Raw genomic sequence first — 16,256 nt, 5'->3', positions numbered from 1 at the left:
AAATACTTGCAAAGCACAAAAGAGGAGCATCCTTTTTAAAAAGTAAGTCAAACATTTGCCCATTTCCCAGACCCACTTGGAGGCTAGATCTGGGAAAACATGGACATCTAAAAGCTAAAGTTTTCGAAAAATCAAAACGCTCAGAGGCATTTAAGTCATCCTTCAGGGTGCAACTAAATATTTTGGCATTATTCTATTTAAAATATTTTAACTTTGATGTGTCCTTTGTATAAACAATGTTATTTAAACAAATGAAACCTTGTACCGGGCCAGACTCTGGGAACAAACCAAACCATTCACTGCAGAGACTTTGCCCCCCCTCGATTGTGGGAAAACAGTAACATTACCTCAGGAACAAAGGCCTGGGATATTGACTATCTGGTAAAGTTAATTGAGTTTTTGTAGGAACTATGGTGAGACCTCGGAGTACTCCTTGTAATAGCTGAACTAAGAAGCACATAATTCAAAACATTATCTTGGCTAAGCTGGCATTTAGTGGACAAAGTATTCTTTTAAATGTTAGATTTCTCTTCAAAAGAGTACAGGTTAATTATATATCTATATTTTTCAGGTTAATTATATTTTAATCAAAGGGGTCATTTTATACTCGTATTGGGTTGTCCCCCTCTTCACCCGGCCTGGCTGGGTGTCTCAGCCGGTTTTCAGCCTGTCTTGGACCCGTGGGCCCATGAGGGAGGCAGCGCAAGGTTGTGTAGAAAGCGGTGAGGAGGTGACCCCTTACCCGGAGTGGGGTGGGCCCTGAGGGGCCCAGGAAGGAGAGGGCTGGACCCTCGCACCCACAGTGGGCCTCTCCTACGGGAGCCGTCTTCCAGGCCAGAACTAGCCTCAAGGATGCAGAGGCTCTGGAGAGAAGGCCCAGGTGTTTCTCGCTCTAGGGAGGCCCCACCTCTGTACTTCAGCGAAAAGCATCCAGCTTCTGTGTACTGGAAGGGCAAGGGTTAATACGCTGAGGTCCTCAGGGGTGACCTACTGCCTAGGTCAAGGCCACCCAGGGGAGAGGCACATCTTCAATCAGCGCCCGGGTGCCCTCACTCCAGGTGGTGCCCAGTTCTGGGGTGGGCTAGACCCTGGGTGTGAGGCCAGAGATGCTGTGCCTGCGGGGCCTCTCCTGAAAGGCTGTCTGCAAAAGGAGGCCTGTGAAACCCGCCCCCCCCCGGCGGGAGGACATTTAATCTGATATTCGTTGCCTACCTGTACCCCAGGTAAAGTGCAGATTGCTCTGTAGACCAAGTATATAAAAAAGAGAAGTTCTGTGTGTGTGCATACACACACACATATATACAAACATATATGTGTATATACACATATACACATGCAGGTTTACATGGAAAGATCAGCCTAAGATTTATGTAACCTCTCAAGAAAATTCCCAACTAATGTCATTCTTTAGAATGCTGTTTTTACTTTTCAATAATGTACAAACATGATTTTCTTTCACTAATACTGCAGTATTATGAGAACTACATGATGCAGTCTTACCTTTAAAATTCCTCACATTACCAAAAAAATGCATCACCCTCTATTTGAAACGACAGCTTCCTTGATGTACTTAGTATGACCAGTGTAAAGGTGGGACGGATGCCACCCAGCATGAATTTCAACCCTGACAACATCCCTGCAAGGCTTAAGTCGGGGTCGCATATTTATCTCTACTTTACAGATCAGGAAACTGAGGCTCAGAGAAGGTAAATATCTATCTGCCCAAGGCCACGTGGCTCATAAATGTAGACTCAGCTGGTTTTGGTTTCAAAGCTCAGACTTGTTCTAGGGCTCCAAGCTGCCTATCTGTTTTTAAGTAAAAATTCCACGACGGTGCAGCTTGTCTAGTCTCGGGTGTGTGGTAACTTACTCTGGAAAGAGTGCAAGATATGCTGATTTCACCTGCAAGCATTTACCACATTCAGAACAGGAAGTGAGAAACACACTTTCTACTGGAAAGTTCAGCATGCACTGAGGTACATTAAGTAGATTCTAAAGTTAGGCTGCCATGGACCACAGAATACAGTAAATCGTCTCCAGAAAGGGAAAAGCATGCCGTTCAGGGGCATCTCTCCCACATCCTGGGTCTTGCGTATCACCCTTAGGCAGAACTGGCAATTTCCCAGTTAAAACCGGAAAACCGGCAGCCAAGGGCGGTGGCAGATTCAGACAGAGAGGCCCCGTCTCCGGAAGCTCCTCAAACTCACGCTGGCACCAAGTGGTAAAGTCTCACTGCAGAGCTGGAGAGGACAGAGCCTGGGATTCCAGTCCGGGGTCAGTCCCTGCCCAGACTGTGACCTTGGACTAGTCACTGAATGCTTCTGAGGTCGGCTAGCCCCTCTCGGGGGCCTTCCCCAGTGCTGAGGCCCTAAGATGCGGACAGTCTAAGTCTTGGTGTCACCCCCGTCAGGGAGAGGACTGCCTCTGCTAACCGCCACCATCAGGGGCCCCAGGAGACCCCATAAGAGGTATTTTAGGTTCTAGCAGTTCTCAACCTTTTCCGTTTGCCTCTTGGTTCAACGTCTTGGTTACACCTGAAATAACCAAGTGCCTCTCAACTCATCAAGTCATCTTCCTATGTCCTATTTAGGAGAGGTGAAGAGATGTGTAGAAAGGGCCCTATACTTGTGTGTCAAAGTACCCAGGTTCTAGTGGGAGGTATCCTTACACCCCAGTCTCCACCTGTAAAGGTAGAGAAGGAGCCAGTGGCCTCTGAGAGGAAACAGACACCAACACGCTATAATCCTGCAGTCTCCCTCACCCAAATGGCAAAATTGCCATTTTCTCAAAATCTCTGTTTTATTCATTTCTGGTTTTGCTGCTTGGTCTTAGGACTCTAAGGCTGGAATCATCCACGGCAACTGCCACCAAATGCACTGTAAGAGCCCCACAGCTTGTCTTGGGGGCCGTTGACGCTTGTTTTTTATGTGACCTTCAGCGACCTCTGAAACGTGTGGTGTTGGTTCAGGAGAGTGTTGCAGTTCTCTGAAAAATTCAAAGTTCTGTCATCTGCTACTATTTAAAAGTGTTGACTTTGCCACTTATTTGAACTAATTAAAATAAAGCACCCATGGGTCTCTAAGTACTGGAATGCTGGGGCATCTCGTGTCACGTGACGACCACCCTTACTTTCCTATTTCAGACAGAGTATTCATCTAGCATTAGATAGACCATCCTGGTCAGAGTGGACTCGGGTTAACTTCAAGAGGGGTCCACAGCATCTATTCTCCCATGAACAATCACCAGCTGAGGCAATTTATGAAGTCACTGTGACCACTGCCAGAGCTACCAGGGCATTCTCTCCATGACCAGTGGTTTGCCGGCAATAAAACATGACATGGGTTTATTTGAAAAGTATTTGCGTTGTAAAAACACCAGTGTTTTGTTGTTTTAAAAAAGCATTTCTGGATCCTCTCAAGACAGAAGAAAAGACCAACCAGTTCAAAATACAGAAAAAGAAGCCTTGGGTATACTTTTAAAGGCCATTTGCCCACCAGAATGCCATTTTAGTTACCACCTCCACCTACTTTGACCAACATCGCGCACACTTATTAGCTATACCATATCTTGACTACTTATCCTACAATTTAACTAAGAAAACTTGTCATCACTGTAATGGAAATTACCCTATGAATACAAATAGCCAAAAACTTCACTCAGGAAAGATGGACTACATTCACTTTGTTACTCAGCTTCTAATTGCCCTGCTCTGATTTCCACCTATGTGGTCCATACTTTTATTATAGTGATGTTAATAATTTTATGGTAATACAGAATGGCTCCCCTGAGGGGAAAAGGTCCATTCTTCTGCTTTTAAGTCAGGAAAACACTCAATAGGGTGTCCATTTGTTAGCTAATCCACGAACACCTGGTGCGAGCTAAAAGCAGACCACAGCCAGCTGTAAACACCTCATGCCCAAGAGTGCACACCAGGAGCCCTGCTACTGCACTTATAAAACACTTAACAGGGGAGGGAGAGAAAGTTACCCAATACAATGAAGCGTACAAAGCGCCCCTTGGGAAAATAATCCCTTGAGATGTTCTCAGAGGCAGGTGGTTTTTGAGGGGAAACCCCAAAGGAAGCTGGAAAGCAAAAGAACCTGGCTCCTTCCTTCCCACAAAGCCCTGCCTGCAGCCTGAGAGGCCCCATGGTTCCACTGGGTCCTGCATTCAACTTCCCTGGGCCCTTCCCAGTGGGCCCACCTGAGCAGTGGGTAGAAGGAACTCGAAGGGCCTGAGGGACCTGGGCAAGAAGAGGAGGGATTAAGAAGCTGAAAGGAGAATAAAGGGGGTGAAGGAAAAGTATTCTTTATCATTGGAGCCTGCCTGATGGATTCCTGTGGTCAGATGTGAGGAGGGACTTTCTACCCCTTGGTGGATGAATTTACTGGAATCTCAAAGACTCTTCAGGTGATTAGCTAGGCGTACCATTGAAAAACAGCTGCATTTACAAAACCTCCACGCCTGACTTTTCTCCTCGCTGACGTAGCCAGAAGAGCTCCGTAGGAGAGTGGTGGGCTGGCAGGAAGTGGTCATGTGGGATGGTCAGAAGAGTGAGTGTTCCCACAGGCTTTCTTGGGTCCGGTCTGGTTAAGTTGATTAACCCTGTGCAGCCCCGATCTCCCCTGAAAATGGGGAGAGTTACACGGAATGGAGGAAAATTTTTGGTTCAGCGCCTGAAAGTACTTAACAAATGGCACCATAAGTCAGTCCCTATGGTTTTCATGTCTGTGCCCGTTCTTCACTGACATTACACTGGAGGCAGTGGCGTGAAGACCAACTCTGCCGGCTCCGGACAAAGGGGATGCAGACACTGGCTCCTTGTTTGTCCAGCATGTCCCATGGAGGAGAAGGCCTGGAGGCCCCGGCATGGTGGTCTGTGGGGAGAAGGAACAGGCCTGTCTTGGGAGTCTGGGCTGCCCCTTCTCTCTTCCTAGAAATGCCCCCAAATTAACCACACAAACATCAACTGACTCCACAGCCCATGAACAATATTCTGTGTCCACCATGGCATAGATCGGTGTCTTCAGCCTGTGGCATGTATCCCTCTGGGGGTACATGAGGACTTTCAACAGAGTCTATGGGTAGTTTTAAGAGAATCAATGTCCAGATCCCCAAATTCCACATGTGCTGCGTCCTAAGACTGGTCCACCTACGAACACTCCAGCAGCCAGTTCTCCTTTCACAGTCATCCTTCTGCCTTCCTGCCCATCTCACTCATTTTACCGCGAGGCCCTGTCTGGTGGATAGACACCTGTAAGGACAGTTCAGGCGTGCATGGCTCCTTGGGATAAACTGGTATCGGTGACTCATGATGTGAGGACATGTCATCATGAACTTAGGATTCCAAAGATGTGTACCTGAATCTAATCACGTGGAAACAATCACACAAATCCAAACCGAAGGGCAGTCTGCAGAACAGCAGGCAAGACAGTCTGGGCTTCTCAAAATGTTGTGGGAAAAAAGGCTCGGGAGTTAATTCTAGATTAAAGGAGAATAAAGAGACATGACAATCAAATGCAAGTTGTGACCCTCAATTAAGGGAAAAAACTATGAAGAACATTATTGCCACAAGTGGGGGCATCTGAATATGGACTATCTATTGGATAACAGTATTGTGTAAATGTTAAATTTCCTGAGACTGACAACTGAATTGTGGTTATATAAGGTAATGTCCTTGGCTCCTAGAAGGTTCATGCTGAACTATTTATTGTTATGTTTGCAAGTAATTCTCAAATGGTTTAGGGAAAAAAATGAAGCAAAATGCTAACGAGAGGTCAGTCTTGGTGAAAAGGGGACGTGAGTGTTCATTGTACCATGAACACTTACTGAAAAGTCCCGTATGAATGAATCAGGAAATACCAAAGTTGGTGGTTCCATATTTCATTCTGTCCAGGCACTCATGGCAAGGCATGGTGCTTTATTTGCCTGTCTGTCCATCCACCCATCCATCTATTCATCTTATAATTAGGATCCAGAGGAGTGGTGGTTGTCATGGATGTATACTAACACGTGCATTTGAAGTGAAAATGAAGTTGGACCTTTTCTGACCAAAAAATAAACTTATTTGAGCTGATCTGTTTGATAATTTTCCACGAATTGAATAAGTTACATTTGCAGCTCCAAGGTTTTGCCAAAAATAGATTTGAAACACATATCTAGTTCCCAAATGGGCTGGAAATTACATCTGCTACAACTATTTAAACTTGTGATAAAATTGCAGATATCACTTTAGAAGTGTGCAATAGTTTTTCAATGTAATTTTGTAGGTTTGCAAGCAAAAAAGTCTGAAGACTTTAAAAACCATGCTCAGTTATACAATCATACAAAAGTGGGTTTTGTCTCTACTGAGCTAAGCAGTTGATTCCCAATAGTGACCCAAGATCTGTGTATGCAATCCCACTCCTGTTCCCACAGAGGCCATCACTCTGGCACGTGTGCAGTCACCCTTGGCTTCCCAAGTGGACGCTTCCTTCCCTGGGCGGAACAGAAGCCACCTGAGAACAAGTGCCTTCTCGAAGGCCTCCCAAATGCCATCAGCCTATCAAGCATTCTAGGAGACCTCACTTTGTCCCAAAGAGTTAGGGAGCCTTCTCTCACTGCAAAAAGCATTGATATTATAGGAGTGTGCAGAGAAATACATGTTTCTCTCCCTAAAATGTCCTGATTTAGACTTCGAAATAGCCATTGAGCCTAGGCCCACTGCAGCCCAAACAGGGATCAAAGAAAGGGCCTCAAGGAAATATAATATTCCTTGCTTCCTTCTATTAGTTTGCTCATTGATTTTCCTAGAAAGACGTGTTTCAGTTAGTGAATACATTTTTAGCAAGCCAGGGTTTGTGTTTTCTTAATCTACTAATATGAGAACAGTCTGTGTTAAGCCAGCATTATTGGCTTTGGGACTAGAAGTTTGAGGTTTGCTGGCTTCACCACTTATTGGATTTGTGACCTTGAGCAAATCTCTAGGTCTCATTGCTTCATCTGTACAACGGGGATAAATAACATCTCCTCTTGTCCAGTATAGCTCAAACGTACTCGATTTTAGGACAATATGCAAAACCTATTTGTTAAAATAACAAATGCTGGAGAGGGTGTGGAGAAAAGAGAACCCTCCTACACTATTGGTGGGAATGTAAACTGGTGCAGCCGTTGTGGAAAACAGTATGGAATTTCCTCAAAAAACTAAAAATTGAATTGCCATATGATCCAGCAGTCCCACTCCTGGGCATATTTCTGGACAAAACTATAATTCAAAAAGATACATGCATCCCTATGTTCAAAGCAGCACTATTCACAATAGGCAAGACATGGAACAACCTAAATGTTCATCAACAAATGAATGGATAAAGAAGATGGAAGATGTGGTATATATATAATGGAATACTACTCAGCTATAAAAATGTATGAGATAATGCCATTTGCAGCAACATGGATGGACCTAGAGATTATCATAAGAAGTGAAGTAAGTCAGAAAGAGAAAGACAAATACCATATGATATCACTTATATGTGGAATCTAATCTAATCTAAAATATGACACAAGTGAACTTATCTACGAAACAGAAATAGACTCAGACATAGAGAACAGACTTGTGGTTACCAAGGGGGAAGGGGGGAGAGGGAGGGATGGATTGGGAGTTTGGTATTAGCAGATGCAAACTATTATATATAGGATGGATAAACAACAAGGTCCTATTGTATAGCACAGGGAACTATATTCAATACCCTGTGATAAACCATAATGGAAAAGAATATGAAAAAGAATGTATATATATGTACAACTGAATCACTTTGTTGTAAAGCAGAAATTAACACAACATTGTAAATCAACTATACTCAATAAAATACATTAAAAAAACCTTATTTGTTAAAAAGTGGGTTACCACGTGGAGAGCTAAGATGTGCTCTGATACTAACTTTATTTTTCTTTAGCTTTTATTTTATTTATTTCTTTATTTTTAATTGAAGTATAGTTGATTTACAGTGTTGTGTCAGTTTCTGGTGCACAGCAAAGTGATTCAGATACATATATATATATATATATGTATATATATTCTTTTTCAGATTCTTTTCCATTATAGTTTATTACAAGATATTTTTTAACATCTTTATTGGAGTATAATTGCTTTACAATGGTGTGTTAGTTTCTGCTTTATAACAAAGTGAATCAGTTATACATATACATATGTTCCCATATCTCTTCCCTGTTGCATCTCCCTCCCTCCCACCCTCCAGGTGGTCACAAAGCACCGAGCTGATCTCCCTGTGCTATGCGGCTGCTTCCCACTAACTATCTATTTTACATTTGGTAGTGTATATATGTCCATGCCACTCTCTCACTTCATCCCAGCTTACCCTTCCCACTTCCCGTGTCTATTACAAGATATTGAATATAGTTCCCTGTGCTATACAGTAGGTCTTTGTTGTTTATCTATCCTATGTATAATAGTTTGCATCTGCTAGTACCAAGCTCCCAATCCATCTCTCTCCCCCACCTTTCCCCTTTGGTAACCATAAGTTTGTTTTCTATGTCTGTGAGTCTATTTCTGTTTTGTAAATACGTTCAGCTGTATGATACTAACTTAAGTTTTTATTCGTAGCTCTTCACTTATTTGAGGATTAACAGGTTGATTCAATTGTGCTTATGCCTAGACACTTTAAAAATAAGGGCACACTTCAAAATGAAAAATATGCCTATGCTATAGACTCGTGAAGCTTGGGACTTGTAAGTTTTGCAGCAAGAAGGCTTTGCAGTGAGATCCCGCTTGCTGCCACCTGCTTGCTTGAGACACTCCAGCGGCACCCTGCTGCCATCAGAAACAGAGCAAGCACCTTCTTTTCCTGGATTTTACAGTATCTCATAAGCTGGGTATCACCTACAGAGATATCCTAAATTTCACACTACTTCCCACCACCTGTTCTCAGTACTTGGCGACTAGTCTGGCCTCCTCCTTGTATCCACCACCTGCCCCTTCCCCATATCGTGATCACAAATTTGCCTATGCTTCTCCTTGGTCTGGAATGTGCCCTTTTCCCTTTCCCTTCCTTTCCTAATACCCATCTTTCAAGTACCAGCTCAAATCCCCCCTCTCCCCCAAATTCTTTCCTGCTATAATCTCCAAATCCCAGTGACTTCATTGCTAGGAATTCTTACCATGACCACAGCTAACATACATGCCTTGGTAGACATAGCTATCTGTTGGAATGACAATCCACCCACCCACCCACCCACCCATCAGCCTATCCATAGTTTACAACTAGATCATAAGCTATTTAAGTTCACAATTTTGCCTTTTAGATGCCCACACAGCACCTAGAGCATGAAAGCTATTTAATACTTGCTTCCTGATTGACCTCAAGTGATTAATTAAAGAATATGTTTTAATTGAATAAAGGGGCTATGGACCATTAAGTGCTAAAGAAACAAAGATGAAAGGGGACATTAGGAGGGGAAAATGCCAGATAGCTTTTATTTTTCTATCAGTGAAAGTAGAATCTTTTGAGAATAATTATTTGGCTGTTGGATCGGCCTAAGGTCCTAAGACTGGTCAATTCAAATTAAGCCTGAAATAGATTTCTCTAAACAGCAACAGTTTGAAATAGGTTTTCAGACTGAGGCCAGAATGAGATGTTGGTCTCAGATCTCAAGTGAGAAATCAACGCTTCCTAAAAGCCTGACATGCAATTTCCTGATTCCAGGAGCCCCATCCCAAGTGGCACAGCCCTTTTCCAGCTTAGGGACTTTATTACAGTATCATCTATTCATACAGTCTCTAAAATAATAAGAAGCAATAGATGGACGGCACTTATTTATTCTGAACTCTGAACCCACAACATTAGATTTGAAAGCTTAAAATTTAACCAGCTTATTGCACTAGAAGCTTTCTTAGCCGAATAACAATGGGCTGAAAGTTTACTAAATTCACTAACAGTTTTTTTGCTGGGTTTGTGAACCATCTTAAATATCCAGGTGGGATGACTTAAAACAGAAATACTCTATCTCAAGACAGGGAGCCTCCAACTCACAGCCCCCTTATCACCTACCTGTAAGGATCTTAGTGTGCCCTGGCCCCCTTCTTCCCATGGGGAAGAGGGTCTCCCTAACATGGGAATCTGGTGGGAACAATTCCATAGGAACTATGTGGGCTCAGAGAATGGGGAAGGGAAGGAGCTGTGAAACCTGGGAAGAGCCAGGGGGAGCTGACCCGGGGGCAGAATCCCAGGCAAGACTGGCCCGCCTACGTGCTGACCAACTGACTGTCTCTGGGGCCCAAAATAGCCTCCCTGCAAGGCCTGCATTTCTTTCGCTCTCCATGCTTTGTCAGGCTGCTTGAAATTCCACCAGTTAGAGCAATGGCTTGGCAGGGGCTGAAGTGAAAGTCTGCGGCAGGAGAAAAGGCATTCACTGGGTGCATGCTGCAAGGAGGAGGGTGGCAAGTACAATAGTTGTTTATGGGGCACAGGTTTTACAAAGCATTATCTCGTTTAACTCTCACAGCAGCCCCAGGAGGCAGGATGAATAGTATTCCTATTTTACAGATGAGGAAACTGAGCTTTCAGAGCTGTTAGGTAACAGCTGGGTAAGTGGCAAGGCTGGGATCCAAACCATAGACTGATCTGAATGTGTGAACGTGAGCTCTTGCTTGTTGAAACTCCATGATTTGCTCTATGCCCTCCTTCTGCAGATTATGGGACCTGGCAACCTGGGAAGAGACTCTAGCCCAATAATATTGTGAATTATATCTCAGTTCTATCATGGTTTACATAGATTTTTGTGGGCTAGTCTGGGAACTTGATAGCTTGATTTGTAAGATGGTTTCTCTAGGAAAATTTGTGACTTGCTAGCAAACTGGTGGAATATAACCCCACTAGATTACAATAAATTGTGGATTACCTGCAATTACAATTTAAGAATGCTCAGGGTTTCTTCTAGTTGGTTTCCGGTCACATAGAAAGCCCACCTTTTCAGCCCAAGGTTCTTCTTGTTTAGTTTTAGTTTACAATGCTACCAAATTGCACCACACACTGCACCTTTACTAGAGAGTACGTTTCATGAGGACAGGGGCATTTGTCTGTGCACCAAGGATTCCCTAGCACCTAGGACAGTGCCTGGCACATACAGGCACACATTAATTACTGGTTGAATGAATATGTGCTTTTAGATCGCAAATTTTTAAAAACCACATGCATTTTGTGCTTTCACTTATGAAACACATTTAGAGTTATCATACACAGCTGAGATCTGGTATGTGACTACGATTAACTAACCTTTAATAAGTTCAGGCAACCTTGTGCAACACGGTTTTAGTCATTAGCTGAAAACCTTCCTCCCACATAAAGTGTTTTCCCCTAGGTAGCAAAACTGAACGCTCTGCATTTCAGTGGTTTGGAGAAACTCTGGTCCCGGCTTCAGCAGATCTTCCTCCTGCCATCATGGAACTCTGGCACTTTGGACAAGCTGCTTTACATCTTTAGGCTTGGGGACCATAGGAGTACCTTTGGGCTCTAAAATGCTATGACATCTGTGCGTATCACCTTCTAGTTTCGCTTTCTAGATGCCTCAGGCCTGCTCTAATCGCCCTTTGGAGAAGATATGGGTAAAAAGCAAAATTTAAAAAAAGCCAAAGATGGTGAAAGGGAAAAGTCTTGGATGCCCCAAAAGGAAAATCACAAGTCATTGAGTTTAGACAAGTTCAAAGTCGCTACAGGAGGCAGCCACAGCCCATGAACTTTATTGTCAACCTCTAGGCAAACGAGTGAGCCAGTTATGAATTCTACTTGGTTGGTTCAGCTCATGATAATGGTAGGAACAGAATTCTGGCTGTTTCATTTATATTGGAACCAGCAAAATACACGCAACCTCAAGGGTGTGTGTGTGGACAGGGTGCAGTCCAGCCCCCTTTAAACAGCACAGAATGACTCAAGGTGGCATGAAAGAGCCTTTGCTCAATCACTAAGTTACAAGCATTTGAAAAGAAGAGGGACCAGTATTTACGGTACTTTCTATTTCCAAATGAAACGAGTGACTGAATGTTTTTCTACATAAGCCTTAACCAGTTGCATGGCGTACAGTGCAGGATATAAATGTCAGCGCTGTGACAGGAGCATGTTGACACTGGTTGAGTGTTCAAAGTCTGCACATTGTCATTATTCCGCCTTCCCCGCACTGACAGCTTGCTCCCGAATTGAACATACCTGGAAGGAAGTCAATTTGGCTTAGAATGCAGCTCACTTTCTCTTTGGGAACATTTCTCTTTCAAGGATCTATTGGGTCTTCCGATAGATAAAACAGAATCAGGTGTGTTCTGCTGGTTCTAATGTAAACACAGTGGTCAGAATCTTGTCCATTGATGACTTAGCGTCAGTCTTGGAAAAGGGAAGTGATCTCCCTTTCCCCAGAACCCCCAGCTACCGCCGTCCATCAGTAGGATTACGGCTACCTTGCTTGCTTTGTGACTGCCTGTACCTTACATGAGGCACGGATTTTCTTAGGGTATTATCAAGCCATAGGGATTCAACCCTGACTACACATTAGACTCACTTGGGGAACATCTAAATATCTAGATGCCCAGGCCACGCCCCAAACCAATGAGATCAGAATCTCTCCTGGTGAAGCCCAGCATCAGCAGTCATTAAATTTCCCCAGGTGAGTCCAGTGAGCAGGGGTCTTTTCTTATGAGTCTTTTCCCAAAGGAAGGTTAGGGTGGAGTGTGCAGGTGGGGGAGGGGGGTCTTCCGGGGGGGGCCAATCTCACGATCATTGGCATTTTGGAGTGGAAAGGCCTTCCTTTACTGTATAGTTGTAAACTGTTCATTGAGTTCTGTAGTAAGTAATTTGTCCAAGGTCACAGAATTAGCCAAAAGCAGAGCCAGCACCAGGAGCCAGCATTAAATAAGCCTAAGTAGACAAGATACTAATATGCTAATTAAGCCTCCATGAATTAATCAGCTTCATAATCAGGCACAGTCATTTTTCTCTCCAGAATGTCTTGGTTAGAAAACTATTACCTTCCACTGTGTTCCTGTTCCTCTGACCTAGGCTGCTTGAACCAATGAAAAGCCACTTACTCAGCCCTCATGGGTACAGTTCTGAAGACAATGGCACTAAAGGGCATTTTAAGTTTCTACTGCAGAAACATTGTATACGCTAAGATGGAAACACGTGGTTGAAACCAAAGCCTTTAAAAATAGGTTTATACAACTAATGGACAAAAACTCTTGGAACAGTTCCTTCAATTTCAAGGGATCAACTGTGTTCTCTTTCTAACCCTAAGTCACTCTTGAAGTCTTAATTTGCCTTAGAAAAATGCACTTTTTCTTTTCCCTGGGACTTCTGGAAGACGATGCTTTAATTGTTGTAATTAAGCATAAGATAAGCACATCACATTTCCTGGGCGATTTTTAGCCCAAGGCCATAGGTTTGGGGGACTCTAGCATACAGCTGACTCTGGGACCCTTTCTACTGTGCATGTTTCAAATGCAAAACAGCTTGAAGGGTAACGGGAGTGGTGAGTGGTTATGGTGACCGTTCACTATTGCTTTAGTTTGGGGTTATGCAAATTCTCTGCTGCTACCTTTGTTAGCTGCATACCTCCCCAATAATCTCTAACTTGTGTTGAAGCATACTCGGCTTTATGCGATAGATAACTTCTCAAGAGCGGAGGGTAAATTATATCAAATCATAGTTGACGTGCCCTGATAAACTGCTAAGACACTTTTGAGAGGCAAATCACAGACTCATTTTCTAATATTAATAACCTGGTCTTTTCTTAAGAGTTAACATTGTCATGTGTGGAGTGAACGATGGTTTGTTTGTTTCTTTTCCCCCTGGCCCCAGCTAGCACTATGTATCGTTGTCTTTCTAGAACTGGAACTTTTCTGAACAGATTTGACACTGCCCAGATGCTTGTTCTGGAAATCAAGGCCCTTCTGTGTTTTCTCTGACTCTGGCTTGGTTTTGTGAAACCTCAGCCTCTTCCCTTGCAAGGGCAGTTTAGGATGGAAATGCAATTGTTTTCAGAATTCAGCAAAGCCAGGCACACCCAAACAGAGAAAGAGGGCTTGGGAAGAAAAAACGGGGGTGTATGTATGTGTGATGGGGAAGCAGAGGAAAGGGGACAACTGCGTGTTTTCCTACGGTGGTGGTGGTGGTACCGCTGGGGAAAACAGCTGTTCCTCGGAACCCTAAATGAGCAGCAGAAAAATGTGCTACCCCCTGTGCTGGGCAAAACCAGCGCGTGCCACATGCAGACTAGGTGTTGGGGTCCTGGGGCACCAGCCGGTGGCTACGAACCGCGAGGGGGCGTCAGCGCCAGCGCGGCTCTGCCCTGGGTCGGGAGGCCGCACTGCGGTCGGGGCTGACTTGGGGTGCGTGCGAGCGGCGGGTGGGGTGACCCCCGCGGGGAGGGAGCGGTTCTTACAGTCACTGCTCGGCGCGAAGGGCGCGCGGCGGCGGCCGAGGGAGCGGTCTTCGGCGGGCGCCTCGGGAGGCCTCTTACCGGCGGGCAGCGGGAAGGCGGACGCGGTGTGGAGCAGCACCAGGCAGACAGCCACGACATCCCATAACTTCATCTTAGAGTCCCGTCCGGCGGCGGCACCTGGGAGGGCGGGCGGGCGGGCGAGAGAACCGGGGAGAGCGCGTTAGGCCTGGACGCCGAGGGCCGCCACGCTGCCCGGGGCGCCTCGGCCCCGCGGGTCCTCGGGGCTCCCCGCCAGACTCGGCACCGCCCTCCTCCCGGACCGCGGCAGCCCGGCGGTTCCCCGGGCACCCTCCCCCCCACCCTCCTTCCTTCCCAGCCGCCTGCTCGTCCCCGATCCTGGGTGCGCCTCCCTGGCGGCCATCCCACAAGTGCCCTTCTCTTCCGCCACCGGATCACAGGGGTCGGATTTTCGAGCAGGGCCGCTGCCCCCGCCGGTACCAACACGACGACACCGGACGCGTGGCCAACACGACGACACCAGCACTGGCGCGCAACACCCCCCCCCCCACCCCGCTTCCTGGGGGGCGACTGGGCAATCCTCACCCTGTGCTTCCCGCCCCGTCCAGCAGCTCCCACAGGCCCCGGGGAAGAGCCCTGGACCCAAGCAAGAGACTAGCCTTTTATTTCAGGAATAAAATCAAGTGCGGGACCGCCCGGGGTCCTGATCCTGCCCTCAGCTAGGCGGGGGCAGGCTCAGTGGCACCACTAACCTCGCCCAAGCTTTACTCCTCCCACTTAAATTAGTATTTTGTCGTCGGAACAAGAAGTTAGTAGGGACTTGGAGACTTTGGGGCTGTCCGGGGAATATCTGCATTAAGTTACTTCACTTCCCAAAGCTTCAACTCGGTTTAAAATACTACTTCCACTTCCTAAGGCTATGAATATTAACACATGGAAAGGCCTAGCCAAGCATAAAGGAAGCGCTCAATAAGTGTTTTAGCATTACTGTTAGGTAGGAATTGCCTTTGTCTTGAAATGTTCGTGGTGTCCCCGAACGCCCTCCTTATTTTTGTAGTTTTGCGAGATTCTGGCCTCAAATCCCTTCCCCTCGCAGAGGAGTTGCGAGCTCCCCACGCCCGGTCACGGTCACTCCTGGACAACTGTACCCGGTCCGGGACCCTACAGAGGAGCACGGGCGCCAGGAGGTCTAGACCAGGAAAGGGCGCGCGGTGGGGCTCAGGTCCTCTGAGTCACGGGCCTCCGTTTGGTCTGTCACTCCGCACACCCCTAGAAAGGAGGGTCACGCAGCAGGGGGCTGGTGAGAAAAAGGCCCCCTCAACTCAGGGCCAAGCCCCACACAATTAGGAAGTGGCGGGAGACCCGGGCGCCTTGGGGTGCGGTGTTACCCAGTGCCTTCCCAATGCCAGTGTTCAGTTTCCAAGGGCTACGAGACTCATGCAGTTGATTATCCTCTTTCCTCCAAATAAAAGGGATTCTTAGGAAAAATCTCCTTGAACTTTTTCCGTGGGAGAGAGTAAGAGTTTCCAGGTAAAAACAAAAACCTCGGCCCCTTTCCTCTCCATTAGCGGCCAGGAGCGCCCGCCTCCCTTCCAGCAGCCTCCCCCCATCTCCACCCAGAACTCCCGCCCGGCTTCCGGTGCAGGCCACCCGGGGAAGCGTTTCATTCGACCGCCACCTCCCACCGCTGCGGAGACGAATGCATTTTCCATCCCTCGGGCGTCTGTTTGTTCGCTATGCAGCTGTTGGGCTCGGGGAGTCTGTAGGGACTAGGAACTCCGAAAACCTGCAGCTCCGGGCGCCCCATGCCCCGCTGGCTG

General features: G+C 46.1%; 1 protein-coding gene and 1 long non-coding RNA gene across 6 annotated transcripts in view; one reads left to right on the top strand and one right to left on the bottom strand.

Moving 5' to 3' along the window:
* Nucleotides 1–16,256, top strand: part of LOC309656913 — a 542,283-nt gene that overhangs the window by 348,356 nt on the left and 177,671 nt on the right. The gene's annotated exons all lie outside the window — the stretch shown is intronic.
* The window catches only part of GDNF (glial cell derived neurotrophic factor), a 43,992-nt gene that overhangs the window by 23,613 nt on the left and 4,123 nt on the right, over nt 1–16,256 (bottom strand). For 3 of the 5 annotated variants that reach the window (XR_014261512.1, XM_082453832.1, XM_082453836.1), the window contains exon 2: nt 14,419–14,595. Coding sequence is in view for 3 of the 5 variants with exons in the window: in XM_082453832.1 (XP_082309958.1) it covers nt 14,419–14,569 (151 nt within the window). In the remaining 2 variants the exon portion in view is untranslated. Of the gene's footprint in view, nt 1–5,360; nt 7,350–14,418; nt 14,596–16,256 lie in introns of those variants that run through there. The other 2 variants (XM_082453833.1, XM_082453835.1) reach the window with 2 other exon arrangements.

The sequence above is a fragment of the Balaenoptera physalus genome (assembly GCF_965194825.1).
Source record: "Balaenoptera physalus genome assembly, chromosome: 3".
In the NCBI taxonomy this organism is placed as follows: domain Eukaryota; kingdom Metazoa; phylum Chordata; class Mammalia; order Artiodactyla; family Balaenopteridae; genus Balaenoptera; species Balaenoptera physalus.
This window is presented reverse-complemented; position numbering and strand designations above follow the sequence as displayed.